Source organism: Peromyscus eremicus, chromosome 6 (assembly GCF_949786415.1).
Source record: "Peromyscus eremicus chromosome 6, PerEre_H2_v1, whole genome shotgun sequence".
NCBI lineage: Eukaryota > Metazoa > Chordata > Mammalia > Rodentia > Cricetidae > Peromyscus > Peromyscus eremicus.
Window position 1 is genome coordinate 129220003 of NC_081421.1, and position 25031 is coordinate 129245033.

Genomic DNA, 25031 nt, shown 5'->3' on the forward strand with positions numbered 1-25031 from the left:
CTCATCTCTGCATTTCCTCATCCTACCATGTCCATCGGCTGTGCCTCCTCCACCATCTTGCATAGCCCACTCTGCCTGCCACCCATGTTGCAGTCTCCAGCTGATGCTGCTTCCTCTCCTGCCCTACCCCAAGTCCTGCCTTCTCCTTTACACTCAGACTGTCTTAGCAGTTTGCATGCTCTGCCTTTGTTCTTGTATAAGCCTTTATTGCTTTTGCTGAGCTGGTAGCATGGATGTTCATGTGTGTGAGGGCTGCACTGAAGGTTTTTCCTGTTCCTGTAGATTTGACAGTGTGCCATGCAAGGTCTTCTTTATTTCATCTTCTTAGTGAGAAGATGTTCCTTCATGAATATTATTATGAGGAGGAATAATGTAACACAGAAGGAGTCCCATTTCCTGAGTACCTGTTACATAAGGGCAAGTCACTAAGCTTCACTGTAAAAAATTATATTCTTACAACATTATTTGAAATATGTCACTCTTAACTAATTTTGTAGAAAAGAACACAGTTTTTTATGATGTATAGTTAGCAAGGGTCAGAGCCAACATTCACATACACATCTGTGTACCTACCAAGCTGTCTCCAAAGCAGCACACTTCCCATTCTTCAAAGATCTATGCTTTGGAAAGATAACTGACATCTGACAGGAGTGAGAAAGGAGGGTGAGCAAGACTAGGGGCACGAGGGATACATCTCAGGAGGGCTGATAGAAAGCTCACTGATGACTATACAGCAGCAAATATGCAACTGGAGAGACATGTGAGTGTGTGCTAGCCTAAAGTGTTGGCCATATATTATTATGCTTTGCACTGGCATTTTGTTACATGCAGTCTTGGAGATTAATGGCCCCTATAGCAATGATATGACATGCATATGAACGACTGTATGTCAAAACATAGTTCCTGAGGGGAGGAAATAAGAAAATAATCATTTAACTCACCACCACAAGTAAGAGGATTTGTTATTTGGGAACTTTGTTTTCCTGGAAAGTTGCATGTAAAATTGTAAATTTTCAACAAGAGGGCTGTGGGTGCCACTGTATTTACAGGGCAGGTTTTGTTCTGGAAAAGGACTAATGTCCAGTGAACATGGTATCTCTGAATGGTTGGTTTCTTAGAAGTTCCTCCCCAAAGCCTGTTTTCAAATGTTCAAGCAGTAACACTTCCAATTTGGTTGCAAAGCTCTTTCATGGAAATAATTACTTTGTATGCATTGCAAGAAAATGTAAAATTCTTTAATTAATACAAATGTAAATAATTATCTTTATTTAGGAAAGTGGCAATTCAGAAATAATAGGGTAAAAATAGTTTTATATGTGTATTTTGTGAAATTGTAAGTTTCCAAATAATACCTCCCTTTCCTCCTTTTCATCCTTTCTTCTTCTCATCTCTCCCCACCCTTTCCTCCCAGACTGCTGGTGTTCAGCTAGCACCTCTTTAACAACTAACTATGCAGTGGCAGGACTCGAAAAGAGATAACAAAAATACCCTTCCTCAAGTATTCAGTCACCTATAAAGAGAAATGCCATATATCTAGCTAAATAAGATTCCAGAGAAAGAAATTATAAGATGATACCAGATGAAACACTTCTGGGCTCCTTCCTTAACCTAGAGAACCTGTACCCACCCTAAGTGCTTATTAGCAATGAATTCATTTATTTCTTCAAATTTCTATTTGTGAAAAAGAATTGCTCCCGTGGCTACGAGTGGGATGATGGGAGATGAAAACATCCATATGAACAATGAGAGCACCATGTAAGGTGGAATTGGTATCGGCAAGGAGGGAGGCAGTGTAAAGGAGAATTACCAACTGGATGTCACAGAAGGGAAGGGTTTATATCCAAACAGAACCTGAGGGTCTTTTGCAGTGAGTGGGGTGTAAATATGGCAGGTGTAGGGCTCTGCAAGACCAGACAGGACTAGGTAAAATTCCAGCTACAGGAAACGGGAACAGTTTGGCTCTCCCTAGTGTATTTGGCAATATAGAATATGCTGTAAGGAAGGGAATCTCTCTTATGTCTTGCAGAATGATTGCAACAACAAGTTTCCATGCATTTCATCTTATCAAATGAGAAATACTGTGTCTGCTGTTTCTAAAATACAGATCTTTTCAGCCACAATTTGTGCAAAGATGCTGGGTCGTTTTTCCTTTTGGAACAGCAGGGTAATTTTAGCATTTGTCACTGACTTCAAAGAGTATATATTGGATCACTAGAATAACAGCTGTTGGCTTGAAGATATAAGGCATAACACATTTCCATACTTATCCTATTCACTAATCATATGCACTTAAAATTTAAAGTAAAAATCTTTAACTTACATTTCTATGATTATTTGGCAGTATCAAGCTAATAAAACCTGAGAAAGAACAAACAAATACTGAGTAGAAAAATCATACCTTTGGTTGTTTTAAATTTTTCCAGTTTCACTGTTTCAGGATATTTGGGTTATACTGTTTTGTCAGTGCTGGGGACTGAGCCAAGGCTTTGCTTTGCAAGGCAGGTACTCTGCCCCTATACCACACTGTAGCTAAGGGTAAATTCTGATATTCATTAAACTACAGAGTGTAGTATGTGTGTCAGCTATAGATTATTTTGGAGTTCTCTTTTGTTATATTTTTGGTGACCAGAAGTTTATATGATTTTTGGTTATTTGGAATTTAAGGAATCATTGGCTTTGTCTCAGGGGAACAATCAACATAGGTATGAACAACTGGGTTCTATGGCATTTGACACAGAGTTGGATAAATGGTCAGCAGAGCATCTATTGCTGCTTCATTTACCCTTGTGTATTCCCATGATCCACTTTTACAAAACCACACTATAATTACTTGTGCAGAGAGTATGTAGTAAGAACAGAACTTTTGAATACTGTGCTAGTTCTTGTTGATTTAAATATTGAACCAACCTTGTCCTGACTTCCACAGGAGTGTGGACACAACAGTGCTATTTGCTTCATCCTGTGTCTGTGGACACAGAACAAACATACAATATATATGTCATGTGAGCAGCTGCCACAACAACCTGTGTATACAGTTATAAAAGGAAGCTCAGAAGAGCATGAAGTGATTGCATCAGAAAATGAAGGATGAAGGCCATGAAAGAAGAGATTTTGAGATGAGGGACAGAGTGGATAAGAGGAAGAGGAAATGCCATTTCCTGTTCAGGATCAACTCTGTGAAGCTGGAGGCTATAAGGGCCACTGTAGCCAGACAATGGAGGCTTCAATTTTAGCACTCCAGGCCCAGGCACACAGGTTTTTCCAGAATGTAGAGAAGAGGTAGGGACAGGCTTTAGCTTTCACTGTGGCTTTGTCATATTTATGTTGGAGATATATGACTGGTGGCTGTGTGGAGAATAAAACAGGGAGAAAAGGATGATGTTAAGAACTATCAATAGGAAGATTGTTCTGTCAGTGTCCTAGAGATGACAAGGGCCAGACAAATGAAGAGAGACATTTAACAAGCAGCTGGAAAACAAAAAATGACAAGACACAGGTTTGTTTGGAAGGCAAGTTGAGAAGAAGTCAAGGAAAACAGTGTTCCCACTCATGAGTAGTTACTGAGATGAGAGAAACTGAGACAAGAGAAGGAGATAATTAAGCTTGTCAGGTATGAAGAGATCAGAAAGCGTGGACACTTTTGAAGACTGAGGTAGTATTGAGCTGGGTGATAGATTTCTGAGCCTTCTGTGTGGTGCTGAGCGTGAGAATGGATACCATGGGAAATAGGCCAGAACAGGAAGGGTCCTCTTTCCCCACACCTGAAGCTAGGACTGGAAACATCACAAATGAAACTTTATTTCCTGGCATGAGGGAGGATCCAGCTACATATTCTATTTGTCAGTTCAGTCACCTTCCTTGAAACTCTCCAGGTTCCTTGTTTCTGTGTCTTTTTTTTGTAAATAGAGTTTGTATTTCTGCCTACTAGGGTCTTCCATACCAGGCCCTGCTCCCTATCTCTGAATTTAGTTTCTTCACAGGCTAGAGACACTGTTTCACTGACAACTGAAAAAGCTGCTGTTATTAATGTTAATGAGAACATTGGCATGGTGAACATATTTTACAAGGTTTTCTGTAGTCAACCCTTAATTATTTAGAACAAAGAAAAAGAGCCATTATTTCTGTTGAAGACAGCTGACATAGAAAAGACTCTATTGAGGCCATAGAAATTAAATGCAGTACAATTAACTTGTATTGCCCAAAAGGAAAACAAATCTTTAATTCATCCACTTAAAATTTAAAGAAAACAGAAAACATCCTGAGCAATAAATCCCCTCCCTTCTCACTCTCAACCAATCAACAGTAAGGCTCCACTATTGCCAGGAAAGCACGAAGTGGTGAGGGGTTCTACAGAGAGGCCTTCAGTGATTCTTCTGAGTCTGACAAATCTGGTAACTGATTCAGTGCTGCTTCAGGCTCATTATGGAAACACCAAGTTGCCTCATTGCATGGAAAGAAGAACTAGTTTCAGAAATTCATTTACATTAAATTTCCATAAATTGTGGAAGGAGTAGCTGTAAAATTATTTTCTCTTGCTCTAGATCACTGTTAACTTAGAAAAGATCATTTAATTTCTGGAACATAGAACTGTCATATCTCAATTTATAGGAAAAAAAAGGGAACAGTTTTGTGCTGATTACAACATGATGGCTGATGAGAGCCACTGCTTCTTGTTAAAACATGCATGTCACCTCTCACTCATGTGTTGTATTACTTAAACTAAAACAGTAGAGAATTGCCACAAGGTCAGTTGACAATAAAATTGAAAAACAGGCAAAATATTCTTGCAAAGTATAAGATATTTTTCTAGGGGTTGGGGATTTAGCTCAGTGGTAGAGCGCTTGCCTAGCAAGCGCAAGGCCCTGGGTTCGGTCCTCAGCTCTGGAGAAAAAAAAAAAGAAAAAAAAAGAAATTTTTCTATTTCTCACAGGAGAGAACTCATGTTAGAACATTCTCTAGACTAGGGTTCATATTCAAGATGGCCTAACTCCAAGGTGTGTTTTCTACTACCCAACACCAGTGTGCACTCACATTGTTCAAGGAATGATTCTTTCTCTTTGAAGCCTAGTCAGGTGTTTCTTAACCTTTTTACTCCATACTTCTGACAAGGCAATAGAGTAAGTAAGATTTTTGTCCTCATGTTCAGGTAAGTATGACCTCCACAACTTACTCACGCTTCTGTTTTAGAAATCTTTCAATTATTGGTCATTATGGCAGGATGAAGCACACATAGACTCTTGTGTTTTCTCACTTATAGTCAGTCTACTAGCTTCTAAAGGCTAATTTATGTGGTGGTTTACACAGTTGAAGAGAAATCAGTTCTATGGGAGGTCAGACTCACAATTTCTCTCAAGTAATCTTATGTTCTTTTAGAAGTTTGGATTTTCTAGGAATGGACCAGGTCAACTAAGATTTTACAGATTTCTTCATGCTCAGAGTACATGGCCTTCCTGCCTCTGTACAAAGAGGAGACTCTATAATCTACTCTTGGTACAATCAGACTGTTTTCCTAAAGGATTGTCTTATCTTGGTATTATCAGCAGAACTCTTAAATGGATTTCCACAGATTTCAGGACAAAATTCAAATCTTCCAATTTATCACAAAATTCAAATCTTCCAATTTATCATTTCAGCCTCATTTCTCTCTCTTGCCTTACATTCATACATGATGTGGAACTTTTATTCTTTAGCAATGCCTTGCTCATACCTAGGAATACACTCACTTCTTTTCCAAAAAGCTCCTACTCATCCCCTATGTCTTGCTTGCAATGTTATTCCTTAGGAAGAGTGTTTTGTTGAATTTATAAAATGCCACTGCTTGGTTGTGCATCTTAGCAGACGCACACCTGATAGCGATGCTGTTGAACCTATGCTTTCCGTGCTAACAAGCATGTAAGACTTTCTCATCCCTGTTCCCTTATACATGGATCACCCAGTGAAGGAAAAATAGATGAGATCTACATGAGAAAACTGGGGAGTAATGGAGGGCAAGGGGTGGGGGATGAGAACATAGGTGAATGGGAGGTTCAGGCTGGAACAGGGACAGAGTGGGAGAGCAAGGAAAGAGATACCATGATAAGTGAAGACATTATGGGAATAGGGAGAAACAGAGTGCTAGGGAAGTTCCCAGGAATCCACAAGGATGATCCCATCATAGACTACTAGTAATAGTCCAGAGGGTACCTGAACTGGCCTACTCTGGTGATCAGATGGCTGAATACCCTAACTGTCATCATAGAGCCCTCATCCAGTGACTGATGGAAGTAGATGCAGAGATCCACTGCCAGGTCCCAGGCTGAACTCCAGGAGTCCAATCGATAACAGAGAGGAGGGATTCTACAAGCAAGGGACATCGAGACCATGGTAGGAAAAAGTACAGAGACGACTAGCCAAACTAGTGTAAATGCATGAACTGTGAACCAATAGCTGAGGAGCCCCCATGGTACTGGACTAGGCCCTCTGGATAGGTGAGACAGTTGTTTAGCTTGAACTGTTCAGGAGGCCCCCAGGCAGTGGGATCAGGACCTGTTCCTAGTGCATGAACCAGCTTTTTGGAGCCTAGTGCCCATGGTGAGACACTTTGCTCAGCCTTGGTGCAGAGAGGAGGGCCTTGGACCTGCCTCAACTGAATATACCAGACTCTGCTGACTCCTCATAGGAGAACTTGCCTTGGAGGAGGTGGGAACGGGGATGGGTTGGGGGGAAAGGCTGGGGTTGAGAGGAGGGAGGACAGGGGAATCTGTGGTTTGTACATAAAATAAATAGAAAATCTCTTAGTAATAATAATAATAATAATAATAATAATAATAATAAGCTGTTAAAAGCAAAAAAAACAAAAACAAAACAAAAAAGAGAATATAATCTGACACACAGCTGATACTTAGTGTTTCAGTGATTTTCAAATTATTATTAAACTAAATATTATTGTTAGAGAAAGTACATGTTGAGTTGAAAACATTTTTTTTTCAGTATTCAAAGAGCAGATTTCAGTGCTGCAATGAGCCTACCTGAGGTTCATGGCAAAGCACACACTTGCTCATTGTAAGGTTCCATCATTGATTAGCTCCATCTGACAATGTCAACAATTGGTATTATGGACCTCACTAGATCTTCATGTGATTTTAAAAATAGAAGGAGCAAATCTGGACTTTTGAGTGAACTCTAATTTTTCTACAGGTTACCTGCTAACTCTTTGTAAAGATGTCTCAAGTTAAGCAAGCCCCACTACTTGTTTCTGATATCAGGATAAAAGCTGGGCTTGTATTTATGGCCATGATGGAATCACTCAGACCCTGGGCTCACTCCTTCTTGAAATGTTAATAGAAATGTTGAGTTGATAACCCATATTTTGCATCTATCAGAGACTCTATCAAGCTTTTCTCCATAACAGCCTATTCCAGCACCCTTTCATGATAAATGTCCTGAAGATAGGAGAGACATATCTCAACATAATAAAGGTAATTTACAATAGGCTCACAGCTAACATAATTCTAAATGGTGAGAAACTCAAAACATTTCTACTAGAATCAGGAACAAGACTAAGATATCTACTCTCTCCATATGTATTCAAAGTAGTGCTTCAAGTCTTAGCTAGGGCAATAAGATGACTCAAGGGGACTGAGGAGATACAAATAGGAAAGGAAGAAGACAAAGTACCCTTATTTTCAGATGATATTATTGTATAAATAAAAGACCCTAAATAATCCACCAGGAAACTCCTATAAGTGATAAACAGTTTTTAAAAAGTAGCAGGATACAAAATCAACACACAAAACTCAATAGCTTTCCTATATACAAATGACAGACTGAGAAAGAAATCTGGGAAACAATGTCTTACACAAAAGCCTCAATAAATATCTTTGAATAACTAACCATTCAAATGAAAGACATGTATAATGAAAACTTTAAGACATTGAAAAAAATAATTGAAGAAGACATCAAAAATGGAAAGAAATCCTCTTGTGCTTGTAGATTAGCAGGATTAATATTATAAAAAAAGATCATCCTACCAAAAGCATTCTACAGATTCCATGCAATGCCCCAAACCCCCGCAAAAAATTTCAACACAAATCCTCACAGAAATTGAAAAACTAATCTTAAACTTCATATGGAAACATAACCTTGGATAGCTCAAACAATCCTGAAAAATAAAAGAACTCCTCGAGGTATCACCACTTCATATTTCAAGTTGTATTACAGATATAGTAATAAAAGCAGCATGGAAAAGGCATAAAATAGACATATTGATCAATGGAATAGAATTGAAGACTCAGACATAATCCGACACACATATGATTTTTGACAAAAGAGACAAACAAATATATATTGGAGAAAAGACAGCATCTTCAACAAATGGTGCTGGTCAAACTGGATGGCTGCTTGTAGAAGAATGCAAATAGATCCATCCTCATCACCTGCATAAAACCCAACTCCAAATAAATCAAGGACCTCAACCTAGGGCCAGATATGCTGAATCTTGTAGAAGAGAAAGTGGGAATAGGCTTGAACTCACTAGTACAGGAAAGGACATTCTCAGCAGAACACTGATAGCACAGACACTAAGATCAACAATCAATAAATGAGCCCATTTCAAAATTGAATATTATAATTTTCTTAGTACAAATATTATAATATTTTTTCTTCCTTTTAGTTCATATATAAGTCTGGTCAAATATCAATTTATAAAGAGATTTCTGGGCTGGAATGTAGCTTAATGGTAGAGTACTTGTTAAGTGTGTACAAGACCCAGAGTTTGAAAACACAAGTGATATAAACTTAATTTGTGTGAAAAACTGTGCTATCCTCCAAGTGGACAACGTTCAGCCATCCTCTACCTTCATCATGCTTCAGTAGGCTTAAATTCAAAATGAGGCTAACAAAATCACCTGGAAGAGTTGTTCTGACAAAGGAAGACCTTTGGCCCAGTAAACAAATGGTCGTTCCTGCATCTCTACTCAAAGAAAGAACATTACAAAGTATAGCTGACATATACATTTATGACCTCAGTTCCTGTCATGTGGCCCTCCTCTGTAAGCCTAAAGTCCATCTTCTCAGCACATTGTAGGATCGCCTCCTCTCATGATTTCAGTTCAGTGAATTTCGGAACTTCCTTTCACACTAAAACTTCTGTCGTTCACAGCAAGTTTCAGTGTGCATCATGTCCCTCAAATCTTACAAACTATTTTTTTCTGTACTGTGTTTTCTCCTTTCGTTCTTGTTATAATGATTGGAGACATCTGCTTCTCTCAAAGTCAATTTTTTACATATTCAGCAAATCTACATTCTTTACCATAAGAACATGGCTCCTCCAGCTAAGACTGCAGTTTCCTGCATCCAATTTCTTTCTCTGTCTTTAGTTTTATATATACAAATGAGCTTCAGTGTCACTGATTTAAGCAAGGAGTTCCTATCTTTTTTTTTTTAATGTATTTTTTTATTTGATGTGTGTGGGTGTTTTGTCTGAGGTATGTATGTGTACTAGGTGAGTGCCTGGTGCCCTTGGAGACCAGACGTAAGTGTCACATCTCCTGGAACTGGAGTTACAGAAGGTCATGAGCTGTATGTGGGTTCTGGGAATCAAATCTGGGATCTCTGCAGGGCAACAAGTGCTCTGAACCCCTGAGCCATCTCTCCAGCCCAAATATCACTGATTAAAAAAAAAAGAAAACCAACAAAACAGTACCTTGCTTTCAACAGGCTTCTTCAGCTTGCCTACCTCTCTGTCCCTTGTAGTGATGTCTTGCAGGAGAGTCTGTATTTGTTGTTTCTTCAGTCCCCATTCTTCACTTCACCTTAACACTCTCATGAAGAAACCCATTATTTCCATCTACAAATACAATGCTCCATTCCTGTTCTTAGTGTCACAGTCTCTATCCATATGCCCTCTTTTTAAAACACTTTCTATTTTTTCTCAGTTTCCATGACAACACATACTTTTTTTTCCTGCATCCTCAGTGGTCTTTTATGACTATATTCTAACTCTGCAAATGGCTGTTCTTTCTAGTTCTTCTCTCAGGCCCTAATCTTTCAGTTCCAAACTCATTCCATTAGCTAAGTCTGTTCCCTTCACCTACAAAGACTAGTCTGAAGGTTTCTTTTGTTTTGTTTTGTTGGAGTTGAAGCCTCTAACTTTCCTCTGAATTACACCAGTCTTAGCCTCTTTACTTTTATTTTTCATTGGTCATGCTGTATTCACACTGCACCAAATGTAGCACTTTAAAAAATTAGTGAGTTCATATTCTTGTTTTCATAAAATACTTTACTTTCACTTAGAATAAGATCTTAAATTCAGTATGATTTTGTCCATCAGCCCTTGCCAGCCTCTTGCACGGTCTGCTCCACTCATCAAACACTCATCCTCTTTCAAGTTCTTGAACTATTGATTTGGCATGCAAATACTCAGATCTATCCTTGTGACCCTTCCCTGTTAGTCAGAACAGAACACAAAATGTCACTCTTCACAGATTCATGCATTGCCATCTCAACTTTAAGTGGACTTTCAGAAAGTCCCCACTTCATTTTCATCAGGACACTTGCTGCTACCTAACATTTACTGTTTAAATTGCCTACTTTTTAAAGTAAAATAAATTTTGTGAGAATAGGAAATTTGTTTGTCCAATAATGAACCCTGGTACTTAATATAGCATCTGCAGAAAACATGCAGAATGAACAAACATGCCAATTCATATACTTTACCTAAAATCAAGGGGCTTATACATGATTTCCACCAAATGACAGCAAATATTAGTGAAGGGGTTGTTTATTAAGTTTCCACCAGATTTACTATACAGATACAGCTGAGAAATATGTAAGATATGAGTTCTCACTTGAAAGACTGAAAATATCCAGAAAATGCATGCAATAGACAGAGGACCCCATTATTTACTGACACACATGTCTAAGAGTAACAGACATGTTAAATTTCCCATGTGAAATATTTTAACAATAGGAATATAAGTAAGGAAGGAAATCTGAATCTGATTTTCTCTACAAGAGCTGTTTTTATTCATTTGTCCCCCATTTTCTTCTGCTACACACCTGCAAACTCAACCTAAGTTCTCTATTGCTGTGAAACAATCTGTCCACATGAATATCAAAATCTCTAGAATCTAAGAATGCATTTGGAGAATGATACTCCACGAAAGAGATTAAACAGTCAATTCTTGTTACTTCTTTATTACTTACACATATACATGAGACAGTTTTATTCTGAATGTACTTTTATATATTCAGAAAAACACTGTTTTCCACACTGAAAGTCAGAATAATGTGCCCTAGATATTGAGAGGAAGTAAGGAAGTAAAAAAATGTGTTCTTTTTTCTCATCTTTATTTAAACTCAGAGGCCTTCTTATATCTATGTGGTTGGCAATACTTATATAAAGTGCCAAATTATGGACAATTTTACATTTATGGGAGACACCAGCACCAGGCAGTGTCATTGGTCAAATAGCAGTTTTTACGTTCCATATTTCCAATTTAGGTCATTTTTGAACTTGAGCAAATCATTTGATAGTTCTCAATCACAATGATTATTTGAGCAATTAGTATAGAGATGTAAGTAGTTTCATCTATTTCAAAAACATTCTCTTTTAGTAGTAAGATGAAATAATCAATGATCTTTCAAGTTTTCATAATCTATAATCACATCTATTGTTTTGCACCTCTCAGCTTGTCACCTTCCATCCATGGTTCCTTCAGTTACATTAGACTTCTCACAATACAGGAAAGTGTCTTGGTTTTCAAATAATTGTACTTAAGGATTTAGCAAACATAGCTTTAGACTAAGGAGCAACTACCAGAGAATTAAAAAGAAAATCAATATAGTTGAAGATTTGTGATATGTGGAATATGGGAGAACACATTATGTGTGATAAATATGTGTGTATGTGGATGAGAATGTATGTACATGAGTGCTTGAGTGTGCAGAGTGTACACATGTGTTTATGAGTTGTGTGTGTGCATACATGTGGTATATGTGTGCACAAGTGTGGTTGCCTGTATGAAAGCTACCCCATTACTCCACCATAACCATGACCTTCCTTATAAGATAACTTCACTAGGTATTTGAAGATGCAGGAGTTTGAATTTTGAACAAATGTCACAGTTACATGGGGTCTTTGGAGGCAGCTGATTCAGATTGTCCAGGTACTGCAGAACCTGGGCAGTCACCTCGAAGTCTCTTTTCTGTACTTTCCAAATAAAGTTCTTCAGGCTATTTCTTGGCTTTATGAGCCAGCAAATGTTTATCTTTATCTAATGTGGCCATAAAAAATGTGACAGGCACAACTATAAATCCATAATACACAGTAAACCCATAGCCACTGGCAGGCAGTTGTTTTGTTATAATATTAAATTTATTATTGTTTTGAAGAAGCAAATAAACTTTGTTAAACAAGTCTCTTTTCATATTATAATGAGCCCCCTTGTGTGTACATTTACATGATGGTGCATGTGTGTGTGCACATGTGTGTGAAGGCAAGACGTCAATGTTGGGTGTCTTTCTTTATCATTCTTATTTTGGGGACAGGATCTCTCACTTAACCTGGATTGAGTCAGCCTGACTGGCTGGCCAGAGAGTCTCTGGGATCTGTCTGTTTCAACTCCAGTTCTGGGGCTTGCTGAGTCATGCCTGTGCCCAGAACTTTACAGTGTGCTGGGGATTCACATGCAGGTCTTCCTGTTTATGTGGCAAGCACTTTACCAATGGGGCCATCCGCTTCCTAGACCCCAAAGTAAGCCATTTCTTTCTTTTATGTAGCAAAGTTGGAGTATATGAAGAAACAGCTCTGACATAGATGTAAGCATGGGTTATTATGAGAAAGAGAAAGAAGAGATGCTTAGGAAAGAGTTTCATGTATCTGAGGTAAAGGAGTGGGCTTCTCAAGAGAGTGTCTAGCTATTTCTCTTAGCTCAAGAGTTATAGAATATCTTGGTTTTTTTTTAAGTCAGTTAATAGACTCTGCATTATCTTGTCTTGACTATAACCATAGGGGAAGGAACCAAAGTCTATTCACGTCTGCCATAGGTGAAGCAGCTATGGCTTCAGGGACTCAACCTGCCTGAATTACATGACTACTAAATAGCAGGGATTTTGTTAAGCTGGGCATTTTCTTTCTTTTTTTTTCACAGCCTTTGGTGGGTTTATTTAATAGCAAAACACTGGGCAGAATAGAGTACATGGAAAACAATTGCACAAAGGACAGGAAAACCCTGGACTTTCTATTCTCATCACAACCAAACTCTTACATTTCAGTGGTTATTACTGATTTAGCCTTAAATCATTGACTTTAGAACTTTATTTTTTAACTAATTTATTTATTTTACATCATGACTGCATTTCCCCTCTCTCCTCTCCTGCCATTCATTCCCTTCCACCTACCACAATCTACTCCTCCTCTGTTTCTATTCAGAAAGGGACAGGCATGGGTATCAACAAAGCATGGTATATCAAGTTGCAGTAAGACTAAGCACCTCTCCTTGTATTAAAGCTGGGCAAGGCAATCCAGGATGAGGAATAGGCTCCCAAGGGCCAGCCAAAACTCTAGGGACAGCCCCTGCTCCCATTGTTAGGAATCCCACAGGTAGACCAAGCTGTATAACTGTCACAGATATATGGAGGGCCTAGGTTGGTCCCATGCAGGCTTCCTTGCTGGGGATGTCTTTCTGTATGCTGTGAATGTGTTTCTCTGATTGATTGATAAACAAAATGCTGATTGGCCAGTAGCCAGGCAGGAAGTATAGTATAGACAGGATAAGCAGAGAGGAGAATTCTGGGAACAGGAAGGCTGAGTCAGAAATCACCACCAGACACAGAGGAAGCGAGATGTAAAATACCAATAAGCCACAAGCCATGTGGCAACTTATAAATTAATAAAAATGGGTTAATTTAAGATATAAGAACTAGATAGCAAGAAGCCTGCCACAGCCATACAGTTTTTAAGCAATATGAGTCTCTGTGTGTTTACTTGGGTCTGAGCAGCTGTGGCCTGAGTAGGACTTCAGCTATGCTCCCTGATTATTGCTTCAGACTCTATGAGTTTCTATGAGCCAGATTAGTTGTTTCATTTCTTTAGGTTTCCTTGTGATGTCTTTGACCCCTCTGGTTCCTACGATCCTTCCTCCCTTCTTCAGCTTAGCCTAATGTTTGGCTGTGTGTCTCTGCATCTGATGGGTCAGTTATTGGATGAAGGCTCTCTGATGACAATTGTGGTAGTCACCAATCTGATCACTGGAGATGGCCAGTTCAGGCTAGGAGTCTTAGCTGGGGTTATCCTTGCAGATTCCTAGGAGTTTTGCTTCTACCAGGTTTCTACCTGACCCTGCAATTCATCCCATTTCCAATCATCTCTTTCAGTACTCTCCTCTTCCATTCACCCTCAGTCTGATCCCTAATGTTCCTATCTCCACCCACCTCCAGTCCATCCAGTAGATCTATTTTCTTTTCCCAGGGAAATCCATGTGTCCTCCCTTGGGCCCTCCTTATTACCTAGCCTCGCTGGGTCTGTGGATTGTAGCATGGTTATCTTTTACTTAACAGCTAATAGCCACTTACAAGTGAGTACGTATGGTGTTTGTCTTTTTGGGTCTGTGTTACCTCACTCAGGATGATTTTTTTAGTTTCATCCATCTGCCTTCAAATTTCCTTATGTCATTGTTTTTAACAGCTGAGTATTATTCCATTGTGAAAATGTACCACATTTTCTTTATCTATTCTTCAGTTGAGGAATATATAGATTGCTTCTGGTTTCTGGCTATTATGAATAAAGCTGCTATGAACATAGCTGAGCAAGTGTCCTTGTGGTATGGTGGAGCATCCTTTGGGCATATGTCCAAGAGTGGTATAGGTGTGTCTTGTGGCTGATTGAGTCCCAGTTTTCTGGGAAACCACCATATTGATTTCCAAAGTGACTGTACAAGTTTGCACTCCTAACCAGCAATGGAGGAGTGTTCCCCTTGATCCAAATCCTCTCCAGCATGAGCTGCCCTTTGTGTTTTTGATCTTAGCCATTCTAACAGGTATAAGATGGAATTTCAGATTTGTTTTGATTTGCATTTCCCTGATAATTAAGGATGTTGAACATTTTTTTAGGTGTTTTCCTGCCATTTGAGATTCTTCTGTTGAGAATTCTCTATTTAGGACTGTAACCCATTTTTTAATTGGATTATTTGGGGTTTTTTTTTGGATATTTAGTTTCTTGAGTTCTTTGTATATTTTGGATATCGGGTGTGGTGTTGGTGATGATCTTTTCCCATTCTGTAGGCTGCTGTGTTGTTCTGTTGATGATGTCCTTTCTTTTAAAGAAGCTTTTCAGTTTTATGAGGTCCAATTTATTAATTGTCAATCTTAGTGTTTGTGCTACTAGTCTTCTATTCAGGAAGTTGGCTTCTGTGTCAATGCATTCAAGGCCATTTCCCACTTTCTCTTCTGTCAGATTCAGTGTAACTGAATTTATGTTGACATCTTTGATCCACTTAGACTTGAATTTTATTCAGGGTGATAGATACTAGATCTATTTGCATTTCTCTACAAGCCAACATCCAGTTATACCAGCACCATTTGTTGATGATGCTTTCCTTCTTCCATTGCATAATTTTGACTTCTTTGGGAGTCCATAGACATGTAGATTTATGTCTGGGTCTTTGATTTGATTCCATTGATCCACCTGTCTATTTTTATGCCAATACCATGAGCTTTTTATTACTCTAGCTCTGTAGTAGGGCTTGAGACCAGGGATGGTGATACCTCCAGCAGTTCTTTCATTGTACAGGATTGTTTTAGCTATCCTTGGTTTTTGTTTTTCATATGAAGTTGAGTATTGTTCTTTCAAGGTCTGTAAAGAATTGTGCTGGGATTTTTATGGGGATTATGTTGAATCTGTAAATTGCTTTTGGTAAGATGGCCATTTTTACTATGTTAAACCTACTGATCCATGAGCATGGGAGATCTTTCCATTTCTAATATCTTCTTCAATTTCTTTTTTCAAAGACTTAAAGTTCTTGTCATACAGGTCTTTCACTTGTTTTGTTAGAGTTACCCCAGGATATTTTATATTGTTTGTGGCTATTGTGAAGTGTGTTGTTTCCCTGAATTCTTTCTCAGCCCTTTTATTGTTTGTATATAAGAGGGCTACTGATTTTTTTAAGTTAATATTGTATTCAATCACTTCACTAAAAATATTTATCAGCCATAGAAGTTCCATGGTAGAATTTTTGGGGTTGCTTATGTATACTATCATATCATCTGCAAACAGTAGTTCTTTGACTTCTTTTTTCCAGTTTGGATTCCCTTGGTCTCTTTTAGTTGTCTTATTGCTCTAGCTAGAACTTCAAGTAGTATATTGAATCAATATGGAGAGAGTGTACAGACTTGTCATGTTCCTGATTTTAGTGGAATTGCTTTGAGCTTCTCTCTATTTAATTTGATGTTGGCTGTCAGCTTGCTTCATATTGCTTTTATTATATTTAGGTGTGTTCCTTGAATCCCTGTTCTCTCCAAGACTTTTTATCATGGAGGGATGTTGGATTTTGTCAAAGGCCTTTTCAGCATCTAATGATATAATTGTGTGGTTTTTTTCTCTTTCAGTTTGTTTATATGGTGGATTACATTGACAGTTTTCATCAGTTTTCATATGTTGAACTATCCCTGCATCTCTGGGATAAAAGGCTGGGCATTTTCTTACCCAAATGCTTTACATTTAGAGAACTGGAGGAGTTCTGGGCAACCAGTCACTGCCATGTGGGGCAAAGCAGTACCATTTATAAACTTTCATTTTTGTGCCTTTGTCTATTGACAGAATGGAAATTAATTTGGAGGTTCCTCAAAATTTAAAAATAGAACTAGCTATTCCACTCATGGATGTATCTAGAGAACTCCATATCTTACTACAGAGATGCTTGCACATCTACGTTTATTGCTGCTCCATTCATGATAACAAGGAAATAGAACAACCTAGATGTTAATCTACAAATGAATGGATAATGAGAATGTAGTACATATACAAATCAGAAGGTGAATCAGCTGTAAAGAAAAATTAAATGACAAAAAATTCTAGAAATAGGTGGACATGGAAGTATAATAAGTGAGGTGACAAATTAAACCGAGAGGTAAAATGCAAACCAGTGCTCTCCATAATACACAGGCAAAAGGACATATTAGTCATTAAAGAGGATATAAAGGTTATTTTTTTGTTTCAACTCAGTATTAGCTTTTCCTTTTCTTGTGGTGGGTGGATGAATAAAACTGTAATTGATTATGAAGATACAAAACCCTAAATGAAGCTCCATGACTTCAGAGAGGCCATTCTAGCTGTACAGAGGTTCACAGAGATATACAGAGTCAGTTATTGGATGCATGTTTGCATGGCTTTTGTTATTTTTGGTGGTGCATAGTCACTTCTTAGAACTATCCCAGGATGCCACCAAATCTATCTTTAGTTTGAATCAGCATACTTTTTAAGGGAATCGTATATACTTCAGCTCTGGCTGGAGTAATATCTGCTTTTGATTTTTTATTTCTAGGTCTCTCACACATACATTATCACTCAGGAAATGGAACTCATCTTTCACTCTGCCCCCACTTCTTACTTTATGTATAAGAGATGCTGCTATTATCCTGATGGAAAAACTGAGGCTTCTGGAAAGGGAATACCTTCCAAACCAAATGGATCTAATCTGGGTCCAAAATATAAGCTCTCAATCTCTAAAATATTCAGAAACTTTCATAGTAAAGTATTTCAAATTTAGATCTATTCTATTTTAGATATGGTCAACTTGATTTAATTCACTAACTTCTCCTTTTATTATAATTTTGGTCACACAATGGCTTTCCTTATACAGTTTTTATTCTTTTTTACAGAGATTTTTAAATGCCAAGAAGTCGCTTTATTTTCACTGTGCTATCTTATTCATGTATGTCTTCATACACTATTTTAATCTAATATATGCCCGTTTATTATTATGTCTATATCTTTATCTCTTAGTTAAAATTTGAAAGTAAAGAAGCATTAAATTATAAACAACATGACTTCTGTCCCTGTGGGAAAGGCATGGCTTTTACATGTTTACCTTTTACTATAGAAACTAAGCCCCACAGAGGGAACTATTCAAATTAGAATCTTCCTGTTCTTTCAAATCTATTTTTGCTTCTTTTCTCATAACTCTTGACATATCTTTGCAAACACTGTCAACTTCAACTCATTGTTCTCTTTCTGTTATATAACATCTTTTAAGAGCCATTTTAGATGGGACTCTCCATTACAGGAAAGAGACATTATCATTCTTTGGGGTTTTGTTTCTTATTTTCCTACTGTTTCTGATAATTTACAAATATGTTTTTTGTACTGTTATGATCATATCTCAAATGTCAAATGTAGCATGAATCTTAAGAGTTCTTATTAATAAAATGAAACCTGAGCCAGGTATTGGGGTGAACTGGAAGATCAGAGAGCCAGAACAAGCCACAGCTACCTCACCTCGCCGGATCCTCAGCTGGTCTTGTTTCCTCAGACTGGAGGCCTCTGAGTCCTCATCCAGAATGGGTCTCAGCTGAACTGTGTTGTTCAAAAGCTTGAAAGCTTAACCAGCCAAATGCTTCTAGTTTCTGGTCCTCATGCCTTATATACCTTTCTGATTACTACTACCACTCCCTGGTATTAAAGGCTCGCTTTCTGGGATTAAAGGTGTGAGTCACCACGCTTGGTTGTATCCTTGAACACACAGATTTCTGCTTCTGGAATGCTAGGATTAAAGGTGTGAGTGCCACCATTTTCTAGCTTTTGTAGCTAGTGGCTGTTCTGTCTATGACCCCATTTAAGTTTATTAGGGTACACAATATTTTGGGGAACACAATATCACCACAGTCAAACAATTCAGGTCATTATATACTTCAGATGAGACCAATGAGGTTGCTCTGTGGGAGTAACAAATTGTTCAGAGAGAGGTCTCTTTTACAGATCTTAAGCGATTACATAAGAGGCTTGAAATATATAGAGAATAAGAGATAATTAATGGTTTCTTTTCTGTTTAAGCACACAGGAAATATATTGAGTGTCTGGTGCACTTACATTACTTTTATTTATTGCTAACTGATTGTTTTAATTAACAGGATAAACAAACTATCTTAGATTTCACTTCCAAGCCAACCTAGGGTCCTAGTGAATCAAATAATGCATAATTCCTCAATGGTTTTATTTTGCTGATGCTTACATTTCACCAATGCTGTGTTGTAACTTGGGACAGCTGCCACTCTCTGATCTTTCCTGTCTTCTCTCCCTCCATTCTTGACTCACAGCACCCTTACTGCTCCAGAGTTCCCTTCCCTATGATAATGCTGTCTTGATTGCTCATCCATGTTTGAATAAGTCCTTCCTTTACCTCCTAAAGAAGGGAACTCTTCTGTGCATAAGCACTATAGCGGTTTTTGGCTTCTGTGATGCATTATTGCACATTTGTCTCTAATATTTCTTTTATTTCTTCCTGTAATTAGGCTGACAGATACTCAGGAGCAGAGACTGACTTCTTCCTAAAGACTCAACTACTATGTAGCAGAGAATGTATACTAAACAAGTAGTTGCTTCATTAAATCGCCATGTGTTTTACTTTCACTAGTTGTCTTAAACTATTTTTTTTTTTTTGTAGATCTGGAAAAATATTTTAAGATGAGATTGACCTAAAGTTGCTAGCTTTAGAAGGTAAAGAAAGATTATTCTAGGGTAAATATAAATTAAAACTCTCTTTTAACATACATATATCCATTGTGATACTTGTGATATAATCATTAAATTCTTACTTTTTTTTTAAATTTAGAATTTAAATTTAACTCAGCCTCTAGTGTATCTGCCAGTCCTATATTGGTCTGACCTAAAACAAACAACAGTAGCCAAAACCTTGTACATCATACTTATAAATTTTTTTTTTTTTTGAGACAGGGTTTCTCTGTGTAGTTTTGGTGCCTGTCCTGGATCTTGCTCTGTAGACCAGGCTGGACTTGAACTCACAGAGATCCACCTGCTTCTTCCTCCTGAGGGCTGGGATTAAAGGCATGCGCCACTGCTGCCCAGCTATAATTTGTTTAAACTTTTGTGGTTTTACTAATTAAGTCCTCCACTACATGACAGTCTGTGAGTGGCTCAGCAGCCATTGCCAAATAGACTGAGTGTCCAATGTAAAAGACACCATGTATGTCTTCACTGGATACAGGTGAACAGGTGTCACTCTGCCTTCCAGGGGTTGACCTTCAGTGGTAGAGAGAGCCTGCCTCCATGTAGCCTTTTTCTGAACTGCAACCTGGGCATTTTCCTGGTTGCGTAACCCATGTGATCAACAACTTTTGCTAGGATTGACTCAGGTCTTCTGAGCAAAGACTCAGGATTACATATTTATAATTTACATTGTTAAACATGAAATACTTTTTAGTTTTGAAACATTTTATAAACATCACAATTCATAATCTCAAGTAAAAATAACTTTTAACAATTAGCTTTGATTAGCACATTGAAATATTTCATAAACTTTTTTTGCATATGGAACGCACTTTCAACTGTATAAGTACTTGACAAGTAAATGTCAAGCTGTCTGCTCAAGCTAGTGATTTACTTAGGGAATTGTTAGTTGTCTCTGACTTTGAACTTCCCTGAGGTGTGGCTTTGGTTTGCGTTAGTCACTTTCTTATCATTTAACAGAGAACAAAATCACATGAGACCTGATTTTCCTTATGATGACAGTGTGCATGTATAAAATTTGATACTTGAAGTTTTAATTTAAATATTTTTACATGTAAACACACAAACTGAATGTTTTTTCTTTTCTGCCCATGCTAAATAAGCACTCCACTAATAATGTATTCTACACCTGTAGTCTCTTTATCATGTTTGTCATTAATATATTATTTGTAAAATATGTTAGACTTAAAATGAATAGCTCAAAGTTTAAAAATAAAGTAATTTTAACATATACCATAAATTTGTTTTTAAATTGTCATATTTCTTATTTCTCTCTCTTTTCTAAACATAAACTCTCATGTGTATATTTGTGTGTATATATGTATGTGTGTATAAAAATATGAGCAGGGAACTGCAGAATTTCACTTTATAGACTAGAAGAACTCACTCTGTAGCCCAGGCTGTTAGTTAACAAGATGGAATATGGTGATATTTTAATTGTACTGAAATGTGATTTTATTTGTATGTTAATAAATAAAGTTGCCTGGGGGTCAGAGCTAATAGCAAGCCATAGCAGAAACTGGGCAGTGGTGGTGCACACCTTTAATCCCAGCACTTGGGAGGCAGAGCTAGGCGGATCTCTGTGTGTTCAAAGATACAGCTAGCATGGAGACACACGCCTTTAATCTCAATACCAACCATAGAAGACCTAGAGGTCTGTACAGATAGGCAGTGATGTGGTTGGGTTTACAACCAATGAGAAGGCAGAATAGAAAGTCTATAAAAAAGACAAACAGACAGGTAGGTCTCTCGATGAAGAGGACAACAGCAGCAGTGAAAGGTAAGGTTTTTAGCTCTGACCTCTTGGTCTTTCATCTCTGCATTGGCTCTGTGTTTCTTATTTAACAAGACCGTTCTGCTGTGGGATGTATGGCAAATGTGTTGCTTATTAATCAATAAAACACTGATTGGCCGTTGGCTAGGCAGGAAGTATAGGCGGGGCAAGGAGGAGAATAAAGCTGGGAAGTGGAAGGCTGAGTCAGAGAGACACTGCCAGCTGCCATGATGAGAGACAGCATGTGAAGATGCTGGTAAGCCATGAGCCATGTGGCAAGGTATAGATTAATGGAAATGGATTAATTTAAGCTGTAAGAACAGTTAGCAAGAAGCCTGCCACGGCCATACAGTTTGTAACTAACATAAGTCTCTGTGTTTACTTGGTCGGGTTTGAGCAGCTGTGGGACTGGCAGGTGAGAGAGATTTGTCCTGACTGTGGGCCAGGCAGGAAAATTCAAGCTACAAATGGCGTCCAACGTGGTGGCAAGAGTTTCCACCTAAAAACTGAGAAAAAGATTCTAAAACAGGAGCTAAAAACAGCTTCCTAATTGTCTCTCTCAAATGAGCGGCAGCTGCTGGTTTCAGCTACTGGTGGGTTCCTGGCGTGCGTGCTCAACCTGCAGTATGGCGGGAATCAGGCCTCTACAAGTGGCACATTAAGCTGCGTGGTGGATTTAGCCTTTGCAGGTACAAAACAAAAAAAAGAGGTTTTTGTGCTACACTTGGGCTATGCTTGGATAAAAGCATAGACCCACGATAGCTCCCAGAGCTGGCGGTAAACGTAGCCATGTTGGGAAGCTGAGGTGGGTGGAGCCAGCAGCCACAGCTGCTGCAGTTTAAAGCAATAGATTTACAATAAGACAGATTCAGGTGTAATAGTTTACAATGTGTGTAAAAGATACGTAGGCTTGAAAGAGACAAAAAAGGTGATATATAAAGTTAAATAAAGAAATAAATAGTTTTTAAAAATAAAGTCTTTAAAGAGACAGTAAAGGTAGTATAAAAAATAAGCCACGTAAAGATGACTATTACACAGAGAATCTGGATTGTGTTGTCTTTGGGATTTTTAACTGCAGAAAAACATTTGATTGTAAAAGCTGTTGAGTTATGCCAAAATGTATATTTTAAAGGTACCTTGACTTCAAAATTTGGATATAAGGATATGTTACTTTGGAAAGGAGTCTCTACTTTTGTTCCCACAGAAAGCCAAAGGCTATGGATTTGTTCCAGATTAAGATACATCAGGTTTGACCAGCCAAGACCCCCTGAAGGTCTCCAATGACACCATGGCCCAGATAATCCAACATCCAGAATGGTTTGAAGGCATCTGGCTCAGACGATACAGCCTCATGGACTATTCCATAATTCTAAAATTTTCTTTGTTTCCCCATAAGATACAGCGCCCCCTTCCAGCAGGAAGTAGTAAGAGAAGCTACGCCCAAATTCCCAAATGATATGTAATTTTACTTTGTTAAGGTTAAAACATTCCTTTTTGAAAAAAAAAAAAAGGGGGGGGGAAGTGCTGTGGGATGTATGGCAAATGTGTTGCTTATTAATCAATAAAACACTGATTGGCCATTGGCTAGGCAGGAAGTATAGGCGGGGCAAGGAGGAGAATAAAGCTGGGAAGTGGAAGGCTGAGTCAGAGAGACACTGCCAGCTGCCATGATGAGAGACAGCATGTGAAGATGCCGGTAAGCCACGAGCCATGTGGCAAGGTATAGATTAATGGAAATGGATTAATTTAAGCTGTAAGAACAGTTAGCAAGAAGCCTGCCACGGATATACAGTTTGTAACTAACATAAGTCTCTGTGTTTACTTGGTCGGGTTTGAGCAGCTGTGGGACTGGCAGGTGAGAGAGATTTGTCCTGACTGTGGGCCAGGCAGGAAAACTCAGGCTACACCGTTCATCTACAATGGAAGGCCCTGCTGTGTTATCTGGATGGGATTCAGCCGTGCCAAATACTGTGATGGACGGCTATACTATGTAAGTTACCTGGATGGAAGGCTGTGATGGAAGTTTGTTTTGTGAGAGTCTCTGATGTGTCAATTACTGGCAGAAGGCCATAGTGTGTCAGTTATCTGGATTGAAGGAAAAGGCTAACTACATCCATGCCAAGTTTTGGCATTAGGTACTTCACATTGACAATGTGTCTTCAGTTTGTCAGAACTCACCTTGGGCAGCTCCTCAATCTGATTGGCATCCAGATAGAGCTCCTCTAGCGTGCGTTCAAAGTTGAAGACCTCCTTGGGCACCTGTTGCAGGCTGCAGTGGGAGTAATCCAACACTGAGATGATCTCTTCCTCGCCGCGGAAGCAGCGGCATGGCACCAGGCGGCCAATGAGTTTCCGTTTGGTGGTCATCTCCAGGCACTGCACTGGGAGAGAACACACATGGTTGTTTAGACCTGACACTCAAAGAAGGCTGTATCCTCAGTCAAAAAGTCTGACTACAATGCATTGGTGCATATGGTCTACACAGGACATACAAGCATCACACCCTTGAGCCCTTTAACTGCCCCACTAAGTGGAATCAGGCCCAGGATGACTTCCACAGAACCTTTTGGAAGAGTACCCCATTTCTGTAAAAGTAGTCAAATTTCACCCCAGAGTTTATTGTATCATTTTTGACCCATAGATGAATTCTATAAAGGACTTTATTGGGGCCCACCAATGTTCCACACTCTCATTAAACACTATCTTCATGACGTCTACGCTCTTGGAACCATAGAACCCTGATTCAAATGTAAGAAAAGGATTTATAACCACATCAGAAATTTCTAGAAAAACCCTGACATATCTCTTTCTTATTTTTCTAAGTTAAAACTGGCAAAAGCCTTGCAGACTTACACCACGATATAGTCCACAGTAAACTTATTTTATAGGTTCATGTCACTTTCTTCTGGAATAAGCTTTTGAGGGCCACAGCAATGTTTTATTCCTCCTGGTATGTGTCTTAGTGCCTGACAATTGATAACTGTTTATTGACTATACACTGACAGGTGAATGTATGAATGAGTAAATGAATGCTTGGATCTCTGCTCCTGATTGCTATCAGTTATAGATAATTAGCTTGAGGAACTTCTCATTTTAACTAAAGGTCACTCTCCCTGTGAATGTGCTCCCTGGGAACAATGAAGACACTACTTCCTAACTGTATGCTCTTTCTACAATACGTATCTTGAGTTCTTCAAAGGAGATCTTGACATATATCCTTAAATATGTAGTATTGTATACTTATCTTAATATACCTTAATATATAAAAATATATAGACTATCTTAATTTTATATATATCTTAAATATACATTGCTATACTTTGATAACTATTGAATTCATATTAAATGAATATTAATTCAGACTTTGCATTTAATTTGTAGTTTTTTTGTGTTTATACATATCATATATGTGTGTGTGTGTGTGTGTGTGTGTGTGTGTGTGTGTGTGTGTGTAGGCCAGAGGTAATCCTTAGGTATGATTCTTAGGAGCCATTCGCCTTTTTTTGAATGGATCTCTCCTTGGGTGGAGCTTGCTGA

General features: G+C 38.3%; 1 protein-coding gene across 2 annotated transcripts in view; it reads right to left on the bottom strand.

Moving 5' to 3' along the window:
* Lrrc7 (leucine rich repeat containing 7) overlaps nt 1–25031 on the bottom strand; it is a 364429-nt gene that overhangs the window by 248039 nt on the left and 91359 nt on the right. For both annotated transcript variants that reach the window (XM_059266515.1, XM_059266514.1), the window contains exon 2: nt 23673–23875. In XM_059266515.1, coding sequence (XP_059122498.1) covers nt 23673–23875 — 203 coding nt within the window. The remainder of the gene's footprint in view (nt 1–23672; nt 23876–25031) is intronic.